Here is a 16,947-nt window from a genome sequence, read left to right on the forward strand (position 1 = left end):
CTTTGTATAATTTTCTTGCTGGGGCAGCCATTTTTACTTCTTTGTACTTCATTTCATTCATTATTGTTCAGATACCTCATTGACCAGTAAGCACCTTTCTGCTGTATGCTCAGTCTAATGTTCCATAGTTTACATTTGGTAACCAGTTGTTACTGTTGCAGGCTTTACAAATCAAGACCCAAACGAGGGTTATACAGATGCTTCCTGTTGGATGTGCAAATATAGAAAGAATTGAATAAAGGGAGCTGGGAGTGTCAGTGGCAACTGTAGCCTGAAAAATGTGGTTCCACCAGTTTTCAAGCAGAAAGGCACTCCATAGCTGTGTGAAAACCGAATACCAGTAGAGTTCCCCATGAGAAGTTTAGATGGGGGAAGGAAGCAGGGAGCAGTAGGAAAATTCTTTTGAAATATTGTGGATTGTTGTGTATCTTCATTTTTTCTTTACCCCCCAGTTTTGCTAAATCATTGAAGAAAAATGTAGATCTCTGTGACATAGTTAGCTTCGTTTGCTGTTATAAAACAAGTTCATATTCAATGAATCAATGGAAAGGAAATAGTTGAAATACCCTATATATTATAGTGCAATTCTGTTCTGAATCTTTGTAAGGCATCTCTGCCGATGATTAGTCGTTAAAAGAAATGTACATTTGATAAATATTTGTCGAAAGACTTAATTCGGTGAAGGCTTGGGACACAAGTTTCTTGGGCCCAAACTCAGACCCGTTGTGGGATTAATATATCAACACGCCCACGCACGTGTGATGAATTTTTAAACCTAACACGTTGACAACATTTAGGGTGACATGGAGTTTGTGTGACCATTGGGCTTTACACGTGGACGTGGGTAACCCGCTCTGATACCATAATAAAGTAGTCTGGGGTTCATATCCAAAACCAATTGGCAATAAATGGAGTGGCCCAAACCCTTATTAACTCACATGCAAGGTCTCATATTCCCGATGTGAAATTAATATCTCAACATACAGGCATCTTGTGTCATGTAGGAGAATCCTAACAACAATTGTACTAATGTGTTGTTGCACGCTCTTCATGCCACACCATATATATTCTCTTGCGTATTCAGATGTATATCTTCCGATTTGTTATTTCACACTTTCCATACTTGGCCTAAAACTCCAATAATTGAAGATATTCTCCAACAATCCCCTGAAATTTCAATCATTTCAGGATAGGAAGAGATTGGTTGTTAATCCTTGTGAACCATTTTTTCTTTTTGACAAAGACGTTAAAAGAACTTTCACAGTAGCTTACAAACAGTAAAACCATGAATCAAACTTGCAAAATGCAAATGATAATGAAAGAAGGTAAACGAATAGCTAATCAGTAAGTGGTGGGGATCTTAGTCATTGGCACCGGATGTCCCACGTATAAATCAACGAAGGTCGACACTCACACCGTTATGGCCCTTCCCAGACAATGAGGGCGATAGTTATCTAATCTACAGCCGACCCCCAAGAGGTTGAATCTCATCTCAGACAAAAGGAGAAGATCAAATCCAAGAGTCTCATTCATAAATCATTTGTCATATTAAATTTTGCTGCAACTTTGGCTGAGAGACTTAAATACCAAGCAGCCATAGTAGACTGAGAGAATAATACACCGATGGAAACTCCAATCACTTGCTCTTTGCCCCAAATGAAAAAAAAAAAAAAAAAACTACCAACACTTGCTCCATCTCTCTTATATATGTGTGTGTGTGTCTATTGTTCTCTACGTTGTTTCTTCCATTTCGTGATAGATATGACCTCCCACATGTACACGACACAATTTCATGTGTCTCTCTCTCTCTCTCTCTCTCTCTCTCTCTCTCTCTCTCTGTTTGAAAGTTTGTTCTTCACCTTTTGACATGGGAGAGGTAGAAGCTCAAGAACTGCAGCTGAGCATCAAGGGTATGTCAACTAGTTCATTTACTTACTGGCCTTTAAATTTTCACTGCATGCTGCAATTCTAGAATCTATGGAGACTGATATGAAGCCAATCCCAACTACTAGTACTAGCTATGGAAACTGCTGCTTTTCTCTGAACAATCTTTTATTCTGCATATATTAGTCTTAAAATTTAGGTGCAGATGGAGAAGAGTCAGAGTTTGAGCTTTACTGTTATCAGATCAAAGTCGAAAGAAGTTCTAAAGCTATAACTAGCGTGGTAGAGAAAAAAATATATATTACTGATCATCATGAGTTCCCCTACTGATCCTTGGATATTTGTTTCATTGTTTGTACTACCAGTTCAAGAAGCAAATGAAGCAAACTCCCAACCAGATGTTCCTAATAACCAGCTGCCTCGGAGCAGAGGTTTCAACTGGTGGCTTAGAATATCGATTTACACAGTCTTTGTCCTTGCTGGCCAGGCAATTGCAACACTCTTGGGAAGACAGTACTATGAAAAAGGTGGAAGCAGCAACTGGCTTGCAACACTAGTACAGCTTTGTGGCTTTCCTATCCTCCTTCCCTTTTATTTCATTCCAGCATTAAACAAAAACTGTCCAACCACAAATAGTACTACATCATTCGAGTCAAAGCCACCGTCTACATTAGTCCTAGCATCAATTTATGCCTCTCTTGGCCTTCTTATAGCTGGAGACTGCTTCTTGTATTCAGTAGGATTATCTTACCTTCCTGTATCTACTTACTCCCTCATCTGCGCATCCCAACTCGCTTTCAATGCACTTTTCTCCTTCGTCCTCAACTCGCAGAAGTTCACTCCTTACATTGTCAACTCTCTTGTTGTCCTGACTATCTCATCCAGCCTCCTAGTGCTTCAAGGAGACGACTCTGCTGACTCGAGTAAAGTTTCCAGGCCAAAGTACATAATAGGCTTCTTCTGCACAGTTGGAGCATCAGCTGGATATGCATTACAGCTTTCCCTAACGCAGCTAATCTTCATAAAGGTTATAAAGAAAGAGACATTTAGAGTGATCATGGATATGATTGTATATCAATCAGTCTATTCATCCGCTATTATCTTGGTGGGATTTTTTGCTAGTGGAGACTGGAAGGGTATAAAGAATGAGATGGAGGGGTTTGAGTTAGGGAAGGTGTCATATATTATGAATTTAACATGGACAGCTATAGTGTGGCAGCTCTTTTCCATAGGAATGGTGGGGTTAGTATTTGAGGCATCGGCCCTCTTCTCAAATTCAATAAGTGCTGTGGGTTTGCCTATTGTTCCAGTTCTAGCTGTGATCTTCTTCCATGACAAAATGGATGGGATAAAGGCAATGTCCATGGTTTTGGCTATTTGGGGATTCATTTCATATGTTTATCAGCACTACCTCGATGATCGTAAGTCCAAGAGTGAGAAGAAAGCTGCCAATGATGAAGTTTCTAAAGCTTTCTCTCTGGAAACACAAATGGTTGAACAATCAGCCTTGTATACATGAACTTGATTCTAGTCTTATGCAAAAGAATGAGATAAAGATTTCACTTACATTAATGTGGTCAATATTTACATGCTGATTAGTTATGATAAATAGATGCCTGTCCTGGTAAAACCGTAAAAGTCCATTGTTTTCTACTTGAATGTTCCTTATAGGGAATCAAACATGTTTTAAAGTTATAACTTTGTAGACAGAAACTGGCTGATTGTGATGGCCAGATGTTTTTTTCAGAAATTGTTTAAAATGATGCAGGGCCTCAAATCAATCCATGGATCTCCATGATCACCTGCAACACTATCAGGCATTTCATACTCCATATAGCTAGCATGCATCGGGTAGCACAATTGCATTATGGCGACGATAGCTGCTCAATATAAGCCTAACAGTTACATAAACTTACTGACAAACCATAAGGGATTTAATGGTCTCATGGACGAAACCAAGTCTTCTATGGAGAAGAAATCAAGCTTTAAAATCAAAATTCGAAACCAAAGTGGAGATGGACATCAAAAATTAAATTCACTTCTTATTGAGCGAACACAGTGTGATCATTTAACCTATAGTTGAAGGTAGAGATGGCATCACTCTTCTGGCTGCACTTTGAGTACATGTTGGTGAGGCTGGTTTGAAATATCTAGTATTTGTGTCTGACCACCTAGTACAGAAGTAACAAGTCGCCAATTATAATCTACACGTTAGAATTAGGATATTGAATTGTAGAGAGAATGAGGAGAAAGTTGATGTATTTCATTGATGAATAAAGACATATAGGATTACAAGTACATGAAGGATATAGTTGATTAGTGAGGACACAGATTTCTATTACAACTCTAATTCCGTAATCCAGAAGAAATTATCCTCTTATCCAAATATCTGTACTAATCCTAGTTGGACTGAGCCACACCAAAACCTATATATATACTTGAAGACTTTTATGTTTTCTGAACTAGTACCTATATCCATATTGTCTGACTTGTTTCTTCCATTCTGTGCTAGATCATACGACCTCCCACATATACATGCCAAAATTTCGTGTCATAATTGACATAAGGCTCTGTCTCTGTATTCTCTCTTTTTGGAAGTTTGATCTTTACCTTTCTACATGGGACAACTAGAAGCTCAAGAACGGCATCTGAGCATCACGGGTATGTTAACCAGTTCTTTACCTTTTAGTTTTAACTGCATGCAGCAAGTCTAGAATCTATATTAGCAACTTATATGTATAATCCAATCACAACATCTATTACCAGCTTTGGAAACTTCTGCCTTTTCTGATCGATCTTCTGATCCTGCATATGATATTGTCTTTATTTTTTTTTTGGAAGGATGATGGTCTTTATATTTAGAATGGGAGAAGTGTAAAAGATCCCAGCTATATTGTTACTACTATCAAAGTCAATTTTTTTTTGAAACCATACATGGAGTTTGATATAACTAATATTGTAAAAGAACCGTTGGTGGTAAAATATCAGTAATTGACTCCTTACTGTCAGCTTTTTTTTATGTCCAAAAGTTTTCCCCTTTTTTTGGCTTTGATCAGATACTTCAGTTATAAATATGATCATATCATGATTCATGAGTTCCACTACTGATCCTTGGATATATGTTTGTATTTCAGTTCAAGAATCAAATGAAGCAAACTCCCTACCAGATCGGCGCAGAGGTTTTAACTGGTGGCTTAAAATGTTGATTTACACAGTCTTTGTCCTTGCTGGCCAGGCAATTGCAACACTCTTGGGAAGACAGTACTATGAGAAAGGTGGTAAAAGCAACTGGCTGGCTACATTAGTACAAATTTGTGGCTTTCCTATCTTCCTTCCATATTATTGTATACCAGCATGGAACAAAAACTGTCCAACCACAAATAGTACTATAGCAATCGAGTCAAAGCCACCGTCTACATTAGTCCTTGCATCAATTTATGGAGTTCTTGGCACCCTCATAGCAGCAGACTACTACTTGTATTCATTAGGAATATCTTACCTTCCTGTATCTACTTTCTCCCTTATTTCTGCCTCCCAACTTGTCTTCAATGCAATTTTCTCCTTCTTCCTCAACTCGCAGAAGATCACTCCTTACATTGTCAACTCTCTTGTTGTCCTGATTATCTCATCCAGCCTCCTAGTGCTTCAAGGAGACGGCTCTGCCGACTCGAGTACAGTTTCCAGGTCCAAGTACATAATAGGCTTCATCTGCACCGTTGGGGCATCTGCTGGATATGCATTGACACTTTCTCTAACGCAGCTAGCCTTCACAAAGGTAATAAAAAAAGAATCATTTAGAGTGATCATGGATATGACAGTGTATCAATCAGTCGCTGCAACCGCTATTATCTTGGTGGGATTTTTTGCTAGTGGTGATTGGAAGGGTGTAACGCATGAGATGCAGGGGTTTCAGTTAGGGAAGGTGGCCTATATTATGAATGTAACATGGACAGCTATTAATTGGCAGCTCTTTCAGTTGGGAGTTGTGGGGTTAGTATTTGAGGCATCATCCCTCTTCTCAAATTCTATAGGTGCTGTGGGTTTGCCTATTGTTCCAGTTCTAGCTGTGATCTTCTTCCATGAAAAAATGGATGGGATAAAGGTAGTGTCCCTGGTTTTAGCTATCTGGGGATTTATTTCATATGTTTATCAGCACTACCTAGATGATTGTAAGTCCAAGAGTGAGAAGAAAGATGCCAATGATGAAGTAGCTCTTCCTCTGGAAAACATCAATAGTTGAACAATATTGATGATTTGATGTACATATTCTAATTTTATGCAAAAGAACAAAACGTTGTAATGGTTTATTTACATATATGAGTTCATAATTATTTACGACAAATGGATACCCATGCCCTGATAAAAGACAATTGTTTTCTACTTGAATGTTCTTCATAGGAGCATCAAACATGTTTTATAAATCTTAACTATGTAGACAGAAACTGGTTGATTGTGACGCCCATATATTTTGCGGTAAATGTTTAAAATGATGCAAGGCCTCAAATCAATCAAAATGGACATTCAAGATCACCTACAAAGATTTTAGACATTTCATATTGCATCAGACTATATCTCCTCTCTCTCTATCTTTCTCTCTGCTTTATCGATTTCATGATTCTTCATCCTCACCTTGGACATGGGGCAGGCTCAAGATCTACAACTCCACATCATTGGTAAGTCAAGAAATGCAGGTCTGATTATTCTATATGGTTTTTCTATATTAGAAAGGAAAAGAACTTTCTATGAAATTTTGTGTTTTTCATTTGAGTTAGTAATTTTCTACCAGTAGAGTCCTAGTATATTTGGAGGAACCTGGAAAGGGCTTAAAGAAGTACAATCATCAACATCAAAACATCAATGGGAAATGTTTAAAATGATGACTTATTGGTACACTAATCTTAGATAAAGCTAGCTGCACCTATTTGTAATCCAAATATGTTTGTCATACCAGTTCAAGAAGCTGAACCAGCAATTTCTCAGCCCAGAAATTTCAAGTGGTGGCTCCGCATCGCCATCTACACACTCTTTGTTATGCTTGGCCAGTCAGCAGCTATACTCTTGGGACGACTGTACTACAACAAAGGTGGGAAAAGCATTTGGATGGCAACCCTAGTGCAATTTATAGGGTTCCCAATCCTAATTCCTTACCACTGTCTCTCATCATCCAAAAAGATCACTACAGAAAGCAATGTGAACCTGCTATCTTCATCAGTTCTTGCATTGATCTATCTCTCTTTTGGTGTACTACTAGCAGCAGATAGCATGCTGTATTCCATTGGACTATTGCACCTTCCAGTTTCAACATTTTCACTCATTTGTGCATCTCAGTTGGTCTTCAATGCTTTCTTTTCCTTCTTCCTCAATGCACAAAAGTTCACACCTTACATTGTCAATTCCCTAGTCCTTCTCACCATCTCCTCCATGTTACTTGTGTTTCACGCCACCTCCATGAATGTAGCTGGAATTTCCAAAGAGATGTACATAATGGGAATCGTGTGCACTGTTGGTGCATCTGCTGGCTATGGTTTGATGTTTTCCCTTACACAGGTAGCCTTCCAAAAAGTTCTAAAGTCTAATACATTTACTGCTGTGTTAGAAATGATAATCTTCGAATCTGTAGTTGCAACCTGTGCTACCCTAGTTGGACTTTTCGTCAGCAACGAGAAGAAGGGTTTAAAGAGAGAAATGGAGGAGTTTGAGCTTGGGAGGCTGTTCTACTTTGTGACTTTGGTTTGCACAGCTGCAGCATGGCAAGCTTTCAATATTGGCGCAATAGGGCTGATTTTTGAGGTTTCGGCCTTGTTTTCAAATGTTACATGTGTTTCGGGCTTGCCATTTGTTCCAGTTCTCGCAGTTATATTCTTCAATGATAGTATGGATGGAATAAAGGTTATTGCAACAGTGTTGGCAATCTGGGGATTTGCTTCATATCTCTATCAGCACTATCTTGACAATTCGGACTCCAACCCAGAAATTAAACCTGTAACAGAAATTTCAATGATTCCTTTGCTGAAAGAGACCAACTGCTGAGTGAATGAGTACAGAGAAGAGGGAAAATGACCAGAGCTATTTTCTTTGTATTCAAGAAATTCAAAGTGTATAAAAAAAAAAGTGTATCAAAATTATAATTTCAGCGTTTCTCTTCTCCTACCTTTACCATTTGGATTTTCTGAGAAAATTTCAGTAATCCCTTACAGTTGAAGGTCACCAATGCCTAGTTTTAACAAATCAAAATTGCATCACTGAAATTACAATTGATGTGAATCAATATTGCACAAAAAACGTTACAGCAGTTGAATAGTTCTGACCCAATCCTTGTGGGTGGTATAACACAATTTTTGTCAGTATGAAGTTCAGGAGTTGTCAACTACATATCAAATAGATTAACTTGTAGAGGTAAAAGCTTAGTGACTACATGAGACAGCCAACATAGTGAGCTCGGGGATATTTCCTCTGTAGCTGTGGCCATTGGACAAAGAACTGATCAGCTATGCGCAACTTGTAAAGAAGCAAGCCACTTAGGGAAAGCCTATGTACTCTTGCTATACTCTCAATGTAAAACACAGATGACCATCTAATCCCCACAACCTGTATGATATCAACCAAGAATCAAAATTCTGTATTGATCGCATGCAAAGAACAACAGCCCGGAGAAAGAAAAAGAAAATCTAAAGATGCCCACAAAATTTTATTTACCTTAAACAAGAATGCAATTACACAAAGTGGAACACAAGTCCCAGGCCCGTTGCATAGAATCTGCATTTTTAATAGATCATAAAATAGTAGATTTAGGACAATATTCAAAACCAAATGAAACCGAAATGGGTAGAGAAAAATAGAATATTACCACTTGCGGTCTGATTCTTAGCATTAGCCAAAGCGCATGAACGATAGCAATCAAAGTAGTCAAAACAGAGGTAATATAAGATTGACCCACTTCCCTACTTCGATAGATCTGCATGAACTGTGAGCGTGAAATCCCTTCCACCTTGTCCTCAGTCTCTTCTAGCAAGTGAGCTTTCTGGAGACTCATATTGTCAGTGGCAGCAGCAATGTAGAACCTGGGGGAAAATCTGTCCTTTTGCAGCATGGCTAACAGGTTGAGCATCTCTGCAGTGTGACCTCCAGAGCCTAATATAATGAGTGTACTAAGGGGTGGCGGTGCTAAGCCTGCTGAGCCTCTAGTTTTGAGGGGTTTGCCGGTTTGGTACAAAACATAGAGCAGGCGAATCAAGATCAACATCACACTACTTATGACTACCACAGTAATTGTAAAAATGCAGGCCATGATTGGGAAATCAAAATCCTTTTCTTCCTTGATAGATGAGAAGGGCAAGGGGAGAGGAAACTGAAGCAGGCAGAGTTTGGAGCCAAAAATTGCCAAAAGAAAACAGGTCCAAGCTAGTAATCATTTAGTGAAGATAGATAAAGTTAATCTACAAGAATTTTAACATTAAATACTGTAAAATACAAAATCATACCACAAAAAAATTATGTAAACCCTTCAAGATTAAGCAACATATAGAAAGATGCAAGGAATAAACTAGAAAGAAAAAAAATCATTTAATTAAAGAAAAATAATTTTCTATATAGCAAAGAGAGAAAGATCACTAGGTGAAGTCACCTTACAAAACAACAAACAAATACAATTCCAATCATACCCTAATTTAACTAACATAAAGAATTAAAAGATGCCAACTCTAGTATCAATTTCAATGAAAGAAAGTGATTTTCATTTTTCCTAGGTATTGCCTACGTCTCTTGAAAAGTCAGTTGTCTTAAAGGAACAATTTTCAATCGAGAACTACCATGCTGAGTTCAATAGAAACCAAGTTCTAAAGCTGTGGCACATATCCATGCTCACGAAGTCGAGCTGTCAAAGAGTCCAATTGAGCATAAATAAAGTTGGCTTTCGGATGGGCCCTATCACCATTGATAAAGCATGCACACCATCCTTCAACTCAGTCCAGCTACATCCCGGTGCCTTCTGGACATCATGTTGCCACATTGTATATCTAACTTCTGATACCTCTTCTTATTGACCAGTATCGACGAAAATATTGGACGTTAACACATAATTACCAGAGTGCCCTGGATCAAGTTCCATAAGCTTTTGTGCAGCAACTTTTGCAATGTCTGAATTCCTATGAAGTCGACATGCTGCTAACAATGCCCTCCACACCACAGGATTGGCCTGAATAGGCATGTTTTGCACCAATTCAAATGCCTCCTCCACATGACCAGCTCGGCCAAGCATGTCAACCACACATGTATAATGCTCAATGCTCAGAATTACACCATATTTTGAGCTCATTTGTCTCAATAATTCACAGCCTTCACTTGCTAACCCTGAATGGCTGCATGCAGACAGAACCCCAACCAATGTGACCTCATCAACCTCAATCTGTGCCTCACACATGTGAGAGAACATATCCAATGCCTTGTTAGCATTGCCGTGCATGCCATAACCTGTGATCATGATGTTCCATGACGTTACATCCTTATTTTTCATCTCATCGAAAACCATATAAGCATTTCTCATGCTCCCACATTTTGCGTACATGTCCATGATGGCATTGGTCATTACCACATCATTAACATCTTCCTTATTCACATCCCCCTTTCCTCTCCCATTTTTAATCATATATCCATGAATTTCTCTACCATGCATCAACGCTGGTAGATGAGTGCAAGCTGGAACAACTATTGTGATGGTCACCAAATCAGGGATAATCCCAGCACCTAACATTCTGTAGAAGTTTCATCATGATAACCACTGTTCATGCACTGCTATAATTGAGTTCCAAGAATATACATCCTTCTCAATCAACATCTCAAAATTTCCAATGCATCTTCTGCAAACTTGCATTTTCCATACATGTCGATCAATGCATTTGAAGCCTCAAAATGTGAATGAAACCCCATTTTTAATGCAAATGCATGCATTGCTCTCCCATGGTCAAAATCTCCCATCATGGCGATGATCGACAGGATCCCAGTTACCTTAAATCTACTCAGCATGACCCCTTCCTCACCCATTATCCTAAAGAAAACCAAAGCCTCATCAAAACGACCAATCTGTGCAAGCCCATTGACCATTGCATTCCAAAGCACAACATCTCTAGCAGGCAACTAATCAAACACTGTCTGTGCCTCCTCTACAAACAGGAATTAAAAAATATGTATTCGCCAAAGCACTACCAACATATACATCCAATTCCAACCCAAGTTTAACCACCAAGCAATGAATCTTCATAACCTCCAGTACACCACAACAAGCTTTGATCACATATGGAAACGTTAACTTATCTGGCACAACACCTGTCTACCGCATTTTTTTATAGAATTCAAATGCATTTCTAGCCGACCCATTTGCAGTGAACCCAGCAATGACTGCATTGTAAGCAAACACATTTTGATCATGGAATTTATAGTAAAAGGTAGAGACGGCATCACCCATTTGGTTGCACTTGGAGTACATGTTGATAAGGCTGGTTATGGATAGAGGGGACCAAAGGAAGCCATTCCTGAGCATATAGGCGTGGATTTGGTTGCCTTTTCTGAGGCACTTGTAGCGAGCGCATGCTTGCAATGAGGCTATGCAGGTGCTGAGGTCAGACACAGGCTGAACAGGTTGGGTAGCAGAACAAAAAGGGTAGCGGAACCACAACGAGAAGGAAGGTTTCTTGAGCAAATTGGTGGTTCTATTCATTTAACAGAGGCTGATTCATGTCTGACCACCTTGTACAGAAGTAATAAATCCCCAATCATAATCTACCCGTTTTCTCACTACAAAGATCAAAACTTTTCGACACTCAAAGCACAATGGCAATACAAATAAGTCATAACCTCCTTCTTCCTTCTTCCAATCTATACAATTTATTTAAAGGGCACTAGGGCAGCAACACAATCCATTCACTTGAACAATTCTTCTTATAACAAATCAATGGTCTATTGAGTCAACAAGATAAAAGGGTACTTGAAAACCCAGAAACCAAATTTTGCACATACACAACTGAGAAAGTCAATTCCACAAAAACAAAAAAGCATCTAAAACCATCAAATTTGTGAGCTTGTTCATACAAAAATAAAAAACCCATCCACATAAACTTGCAGATGAACCGACCCAAACTATAAAGGGAGTTTCTTTATGAAAGAAAACAATACCTGATGCTATTGTCCTGGCAGAGCATAAGAGCATCTCTCACTGACTCACTGTTGCTTCAGATTTTGGCGACTCTGGAAAAAAAGAGACTCAGATTCTTACAGGAGCCTGACGACGTCGTTTTAGTAAGTCAGACTTTAGCAAGGTAAACAGTAAAATGCGTATAGTTCCTGATTATATAGTTTCCGAAATAACTTATTACCGTAAAACAAATGATTTTGCAAATACATTTGCACACCTTGTTAGTAGTTGTTCTAAAGAATCAATGATGATTATCATGATGTGTTAATGAGACTCCTGATATCATTTAAGACTTTACAAAGATCATAATTATTGTTTATTTGTAACCTATAGCTCGGGGCATAGGTGTAATGTCCTCCCAAAATAAGATTTAACCATACATAGAGATTGAAGATGACCCTCTCAATTAAGGCTGGGTTCCGAACCTTTTTTTGAAAAAAAAAGAAAAAAGTTTCCAAAATAACTTACAAAAGGGTGAATGATTAGAGTTCCTATGCTTACATTTTGACATATTTATTGGTTGTGCCTAATCAAATACATTCCTTCTTCTTCTTTGTACCATCTTCATACACATGGGCCATGACCCCTACAATGTGTAAATAGTGATTGTTGCTAAAAAGTGAAAGATGAAAATTGAACTCGTTCCGTTATCATGGATTCAAGGGTTTTTATGTTCTTAAATCAAAGCATAAGAAAATCAGAAATGTCAAATCACTGCCTTCTAAAGTATACAACCGTTGAAGTTAAATGTGCCTGGAAAAGAGTATGGTTCACATATCAAACAGATGCACAAAACCAAAACTATTCTAGCTTATTTCCAACTCCTTTAATTTGGCAACAACTCCAGCTTCAGTGAGCAGAGGGACCAGCTTTCCTTCCTTGTGCAAATCCCTGGTTGCTGCAGAACAGTTTCAAATTAAAATCAGTATATACTCATATTTATAATGTCTCCTACATTTTTACTCATAATTCCTTGAATGTGAGACATTATAAATATGAGCATATAGCTCATAAATTCATATAGTTTTGTGTCGGAAACAAATTTGCTGCCCATCTTTTTTCTTGTGTTTGATGTCTCGAGTCTTGAATATTTCTTGCCTATTACTTCTTTTTGTTTCATCGATCAGCCATGCACTGTTCAAAGGGAAAAGTAATTCTCCTTACCATCCTCTCTATACTGCTTATAGGAGTTGCAGCAGGAACACGAGTCAAAATACTACTCTTCAATCCACCCAACCTCAAAATCACAGTCACAAATGCCTCTTTGCCCCAATTCAAGCTCAGCAACAACAATGACACTCTCTTCTACACCATTGCCTTCGACCTCGATCACATCCAGAAACCTCAACCATAACTACCATATTGCTAACTATGATGTGCTCTACAGTAGAATATCGAAGCCATTGCCAAATTCAGGAGTGAGAGCTTTGCAAAGTGGACCTTGAGTTTGCCGCCCTTGAAACAACACCGCAAGAACACGACGTTTCTGCAGTATCCAGCTATTCAAGGGCAACAGCCGGTGAGGTGTTCCAAGAGTGAACTATCCCAGTTTAACCGGGAGAGTGCTGTCGGCGTTTACAGTGTTGAAGTGGTGGTTTCTATGCGCGCTGGTAAAAGGAAACACAGCAAGGTCTTACAATTGTGAATGGACATGCAAGCTGAAGATTTCTATGAGTTCTAATCAAGCACCTTTCCAGGCTACCAAGTGTTCAATGATTATGTACGAGTAAAGCAGGACAACGACCTTAATTCTCACAGAAACCTAGCTAACTGATAACGAGCTAGTGTTGCCAAATTCTAAGCTGCCCGAGAATGTTATTTATTTGATTTGTGCTCGTTAAGCTCAACAGCTCTATATGCATGACGTACGTACACCAACTCTATAGGAAAACACAATTGATCACAGTACCCTTACTATTGCCTTTAAATTCCATTGCCAATATGAGGCTTCTGCAACATCCATATACGTACTCTAACTCGGAGCAATGCATGCATGGCACCAAAAGCTGAGCTTTCTCTTTTCACATTCACCCTCCTCTTTTCACGTACACAAAAGAGGGTGAGACGGAGCTTTTGGCCTGCAGGCCAGAGACGGAGCTTTTTCACGTACACAAAAGCAACTCGGTGCTGAAATTCTTCATCACAGTAATAATCTGTATTTGAGTGTAAAAGTCTTGATGAATAAGTAGAAATTTACACCAAGAGAGAACTGTAGTTGAGAACAAGATGATAGCATTGAAGAGAAAACAAAGAAGTAATTTGAAGAAAATGAGAATAACAGCTTGTATTAATATGTAATTGAAAAGAAATTTTACAGAAGGAATTGTCACATATCACTGACAATGGACACTGTGCACACTTATATACAGGAAGACAAATAGTAAAAATATCTTCAGCTGTAGGTCAAGATCACTGCTTAAATAAAGACAAGAAAATTCAAATTGAAGGTTGAGGATAAGGACTGAGGCTGTTGCGCTGTGTATAGCTGTATGAGAGGTGTGAGTGGTCACATGCCTATCACCAAAGCTCTTACATTCTTGACTTGATTTTCTGATGAGTCAGCTTTGTCACAATCAATTGAAATGGCAGTGTTGCATTTTCCTTCACCTTCAATATTAAGCTTGCTTAGGTTTATTATCTCAACACTCGGCAGCGTCCTTCTCCGGCCAAAAGCTCCGTCTATGGCTTGCAAAGCCATGCGACACCAGCCCAGACTTGGAGGCGGTGGCCTTGTGAACTTAATGGGACCGGTGGCCGAACGGCCGAGTTCTGCTCCGGTGAAGGTGAGGCTGTGCGTGCGGCTCGGTGAGGAAGAGAGAGAAACTGCTCTCTCAGAAAAACAAAACTAGGGTTTCTATTTCCCCCTTTTTCTGTTTATACCTCTTCTCGAATTAGAAGCCTAACTTCGTTTGATTATAACTTTTCGGTACAACGTCCGTTTTAAGCATGCCGCGTGTTCGTATCGCCGAGCTCTATGACTTTCGTGAAGAGAGTTTCCGAAAATTTCTTACGGATAAGAAAGTCAACTTTTAACCACATAAAAATGAAACACTTCAAAAATATCTAATTCCCGAAACTTTAACTTCGCACGTACGAATAAGAATTTCCAAAAAATAACCCTTCATTAATTTCAAAAATATTATAAGAAAATTAATATGAAAATCCGGGTTACTGCAACCTCTTCGATCTAGTCATATGAAAACAAAATATATACAATTTTTCTCCTACAAGCAAGATGCTTCGTTGCTGCATCCTCGTTTGAATATTAGCAAAGAAAATCATTAGTCATACAGTCACCATCCAAGACCATTTTTAGTCTTTTTTTTTTGAGAAGACCATTAGTCATACAGTCAACATCCAATTGACAAAATATGTCATATTGGACTGCAATTTCGTTTTTTTTTTTTGAGGAGGATAGTGGACTACAATTAAAGAAGATAAGAAGATCAACGTGTTATATTTCCGATCAGCCAACAATTAAAGAAAGAAAAAAAAAATGGCCCTGTTTCGCACCTACGTAGTTGCAATGTTTCGCAAAGCTCTGTTTCTCTTCCTCCTCTGTCAGTTCTGCACTTCCAGGGACACCATAAGAGGGAACGAAGAGCAACTGAAGGATGTTGATGGAGACTACTTAGTGTCCAAGGAAAGCAAGTTTGAATTGGGGTTCTTCAGCCCCGGCAATTCTAGCTACCGGTATGTTGGAATTTGGTATTCTAAGACTATAGTATCTGAAAGAACAGTGGTGTGGGTTGCAAATAGGAACAATCCCATCAATGATACCTCTGGTGTGCTCAAAATAAACAAGTACGGAGAACTGGCCCTTTATGCTTACAGTGTGGAAAATGATCCTATATGGTTCGCCAATGTGTCACAGTCGGTCCAAAATGTTAACACTAGCACTTTATCTGCACAGCTTTCGGATTCAGGAAACTTAGTTGTGTTCCAGGATGATACAAATGATATCTATATGTGGCAAAGCTTTGATCATCCTACAGATACTCTAATTCCAGGTATGAAACTTGGGGTGAATTGGAAAACTGGGCAAGAATGGGTTTTAACATCTTGGAAGTCACAAGATGACCCTGGAACTGGGGACTGTACCTTTAGGCTCTATCCAAACCAGATTGGATTCCCCCAATTTTTTATGTATAAGGGTTTGAGTAAGTATTGGCGAGTTGATCCTGGGCCAACGCCTCTTGTGGTCAGTAACCAAGAGGAAACTTACGCTTCCTTGAATGCCGATGCAATTACAAGAGCAATAGTTACTGATTCTGTGGAGAAGCGCTTTACTTGGGATGATGACAAACTTCAATGGCATGAAGACTACTCTGCACCAAAGTCCCGGTGTGACTTCTACGGACGGTGTGGTGCCAACAGCAAATGTAGCCCCGACAATGTTAATCTGTTTGAGTGTGAATGCTTACCAGGGTGTGAGCCTAAGTCTATTAGTGATTGGAATCAGAAAAATGGGTCAGGTGGATGTGTTAGTAATCGTGTTGGTTTGTTCAAGTGTGGAGATGGAGATGGGTTTGTGAAGGTGGAAAGAGTTAAATATCCAGACACATCAATAGCAGCATTGTCAAAATCAGGCATGAGTGCCAAAGAGTGTCAGCATGAGTGCCTAGGAAATTGTACTTGCACTGCATATTTGAGCATTAAAAATGAAGGGCTTGATGGCTGCTTCACATGGTATGATGACCTAATGGACATTTTAGGGTACACAGAGCTTGGACCAGATCTCTACGTTCGTGTGAATGCAACTGTGTTAGGTACTAATCTACTTGCAATGGAAAAAACTCAACTATCTATATATAAGTATTTAGAATTACAATTTCTTGATTTCTATGCCATTGTTTTCTAAACCTTTGTCACCCTCT

General features: G+C 38.9%; 5 protein-coding genes across 6 annotated transcripts in view; 4 read left to right on the forward strand and 1 right to left on the reverse strand.

Annotated features, from left to right (window-relative positions):
• The first annotated feature begins 1,801 nt into the window (after positions 1-1,801).
• LOC101300602 (probable purine permease 9-like) lies at positions 1,802-3,626 on the forward strand. 2 transcript variants are annotated; one of them, XM_004293437.1, is made up of 2 exons: positions 1,802-1,910; positions 2,250-3,626. In XM_004293437.1, exons 1-2 carry the CDS (start codon positions 1,868-1,870, stop codon positions 3,401-3,403), a joined length of 1,197 nt encoding a protein of 398 aa, XP_004293485.1. In that variant the 5' UTR covers positions 1,802-1,867; the 3' UTR covers positions 3,404-3,626. The 2 variants fall into 2 exon arrangements, with proteins under 2 accessions (XP_004293485.1, XP_004293484.1); XM_004293436.1 differs by having other exon boundaries at positions 1,909-3,626.
• Positions 3,627-4,443: 817 nt separating this feature from the next.
• Positions 4,444-6,124, forward strand: LOC101310302 (probable purine permease 9-like). Its single transcript, XM_004295330.1, has 2 exons — positions 4,444-4,545; positions 5,019-6,124. Exons 1-2 carry the CDS (start codon positions 4,503-4,505, stop codon positions 6,122-6,124), a joined length of 1,149 nt encoding a protein of 382 aa, XP_004295378.1. The 5' UTR covers positions 4,444-4,502.
• Positions 6,125-6,819: 695 nt separating this feature from the next.
• LOC101310590 (probable purine permease 9-like) lies at positions 6,820-7,914 on the forward strand. The gene has a single exon (XM_004295331.1). The coding sequence runs from the start codon at positions 6,820-6,822 to the stop codon at positions 7,912-7,914; it is 1,095 nt and encodes a 364-aa protein (XP_004295379.1).
• Positions 7,915-8,295: 381 nt separating this feature from the next.
• LOC101301652 (UDP-N-acetylglucosamine transferase subunit ALG14 homolog) lies at positions 8,296-12,139 on the reverse strand. Its single transcript, XM_004293440.1, has 4 exons — positions 12,052-12,139; positions 8,732-9,285; positions 8,581-8,640; positions 8,296-8,472 (listed from the first exon to the last, which is right to left on the reverse strand). Exons 1-4 carry the CDS (start codon positions 12,083-12,085, stop codon positions 8,296-8,298), a joined length of 825 nt encoding a protein of 274 aa, XP_004293488.1. The 5' UTR covers positions 12,086-12,139.
• Positions 12,140-16,011: 3,872 nt separating this feature from the next.
• LOC101310880 overlaps positions 16,012-16,947 on the forward strand; it is a 1,534,871-nt gene continuing 1,533,935 nt past the window's right edge. Inside the window, exon 1 of the mRNA XM_004295332.1 lies at positions 16,012-16,839. Coding sequence (XP_004295380.1) covers positions 16,038-16,839 — 802 coding nt within the window. The 5' untranslated portion in view covers positions 16,012-16,037. The remainder of the gene's footprint in view (positions 16,840-16,947) is intronic.

This window comes from Fragaria vesca, linkage group LG3 (genome assembly GCF_000184155.1).
Source record: "Fragaria vesca subsp. vesca linkage group LG3, FraVesHawaii_1.0, whole genome shotgun sequence".
NCBI classification, from domain to species: Eukaryota; Viridiplantae; Streptophyta; class Magnoliopsida; order Rosales; family Rosaceae; genus Fragaria; species Fragaria vesca.

Bases quoted from the DNA above. Each gene is read 5' to 3' on its own strand.
- LOC101300602 (XM_004293436.1), top strand. From the start codon at position 2,198: ATGAGTTCCCCTACTGATCCTTGGATATTTGTTTCATTGTTTGTACTA.
- LOC101310302 (XM_004295330.1), top strand. From the start codon at position 4,503: ATGGGACAACTAGAAGCTCAAGAACGGCATCTGAGCATCACGG. The intron at 4,546-5,018 runs GTATGTTAACCA...TTTGTATTTCAG, and splicing joins ACGGCATCTGAGCATCACGG to TTCAAGAATCAAATGAAGCA.
- LOC101310590 (XM_004295331.1), top strand. From the start codon at position 6,820: ATGTTTGTCATACCAGTTCAAGAAGCTGAACCAGCAATTTCTCAGCCC.
- LOC101301652 (XM_004293440.1), bottom strand. From the start codon at position 12,085: ATGCTCTTATGCTCTGCCAGGACAATAGCATCAG. The intron at 8,641-8,731 runs GTAATATTCTAT...TTAAAAATGCAG, and splicing joins TAAGAATCAGACCGCAAGTG to ATTCTATGCAACGGGCCTGG. The intron at 8,473-8,580 runs GTAAATAAAATT...GATATCATACAG, and splicing joins TAATTGCATTCTTGTTTAAG to GTTGTGGGGATTAGATGGTC.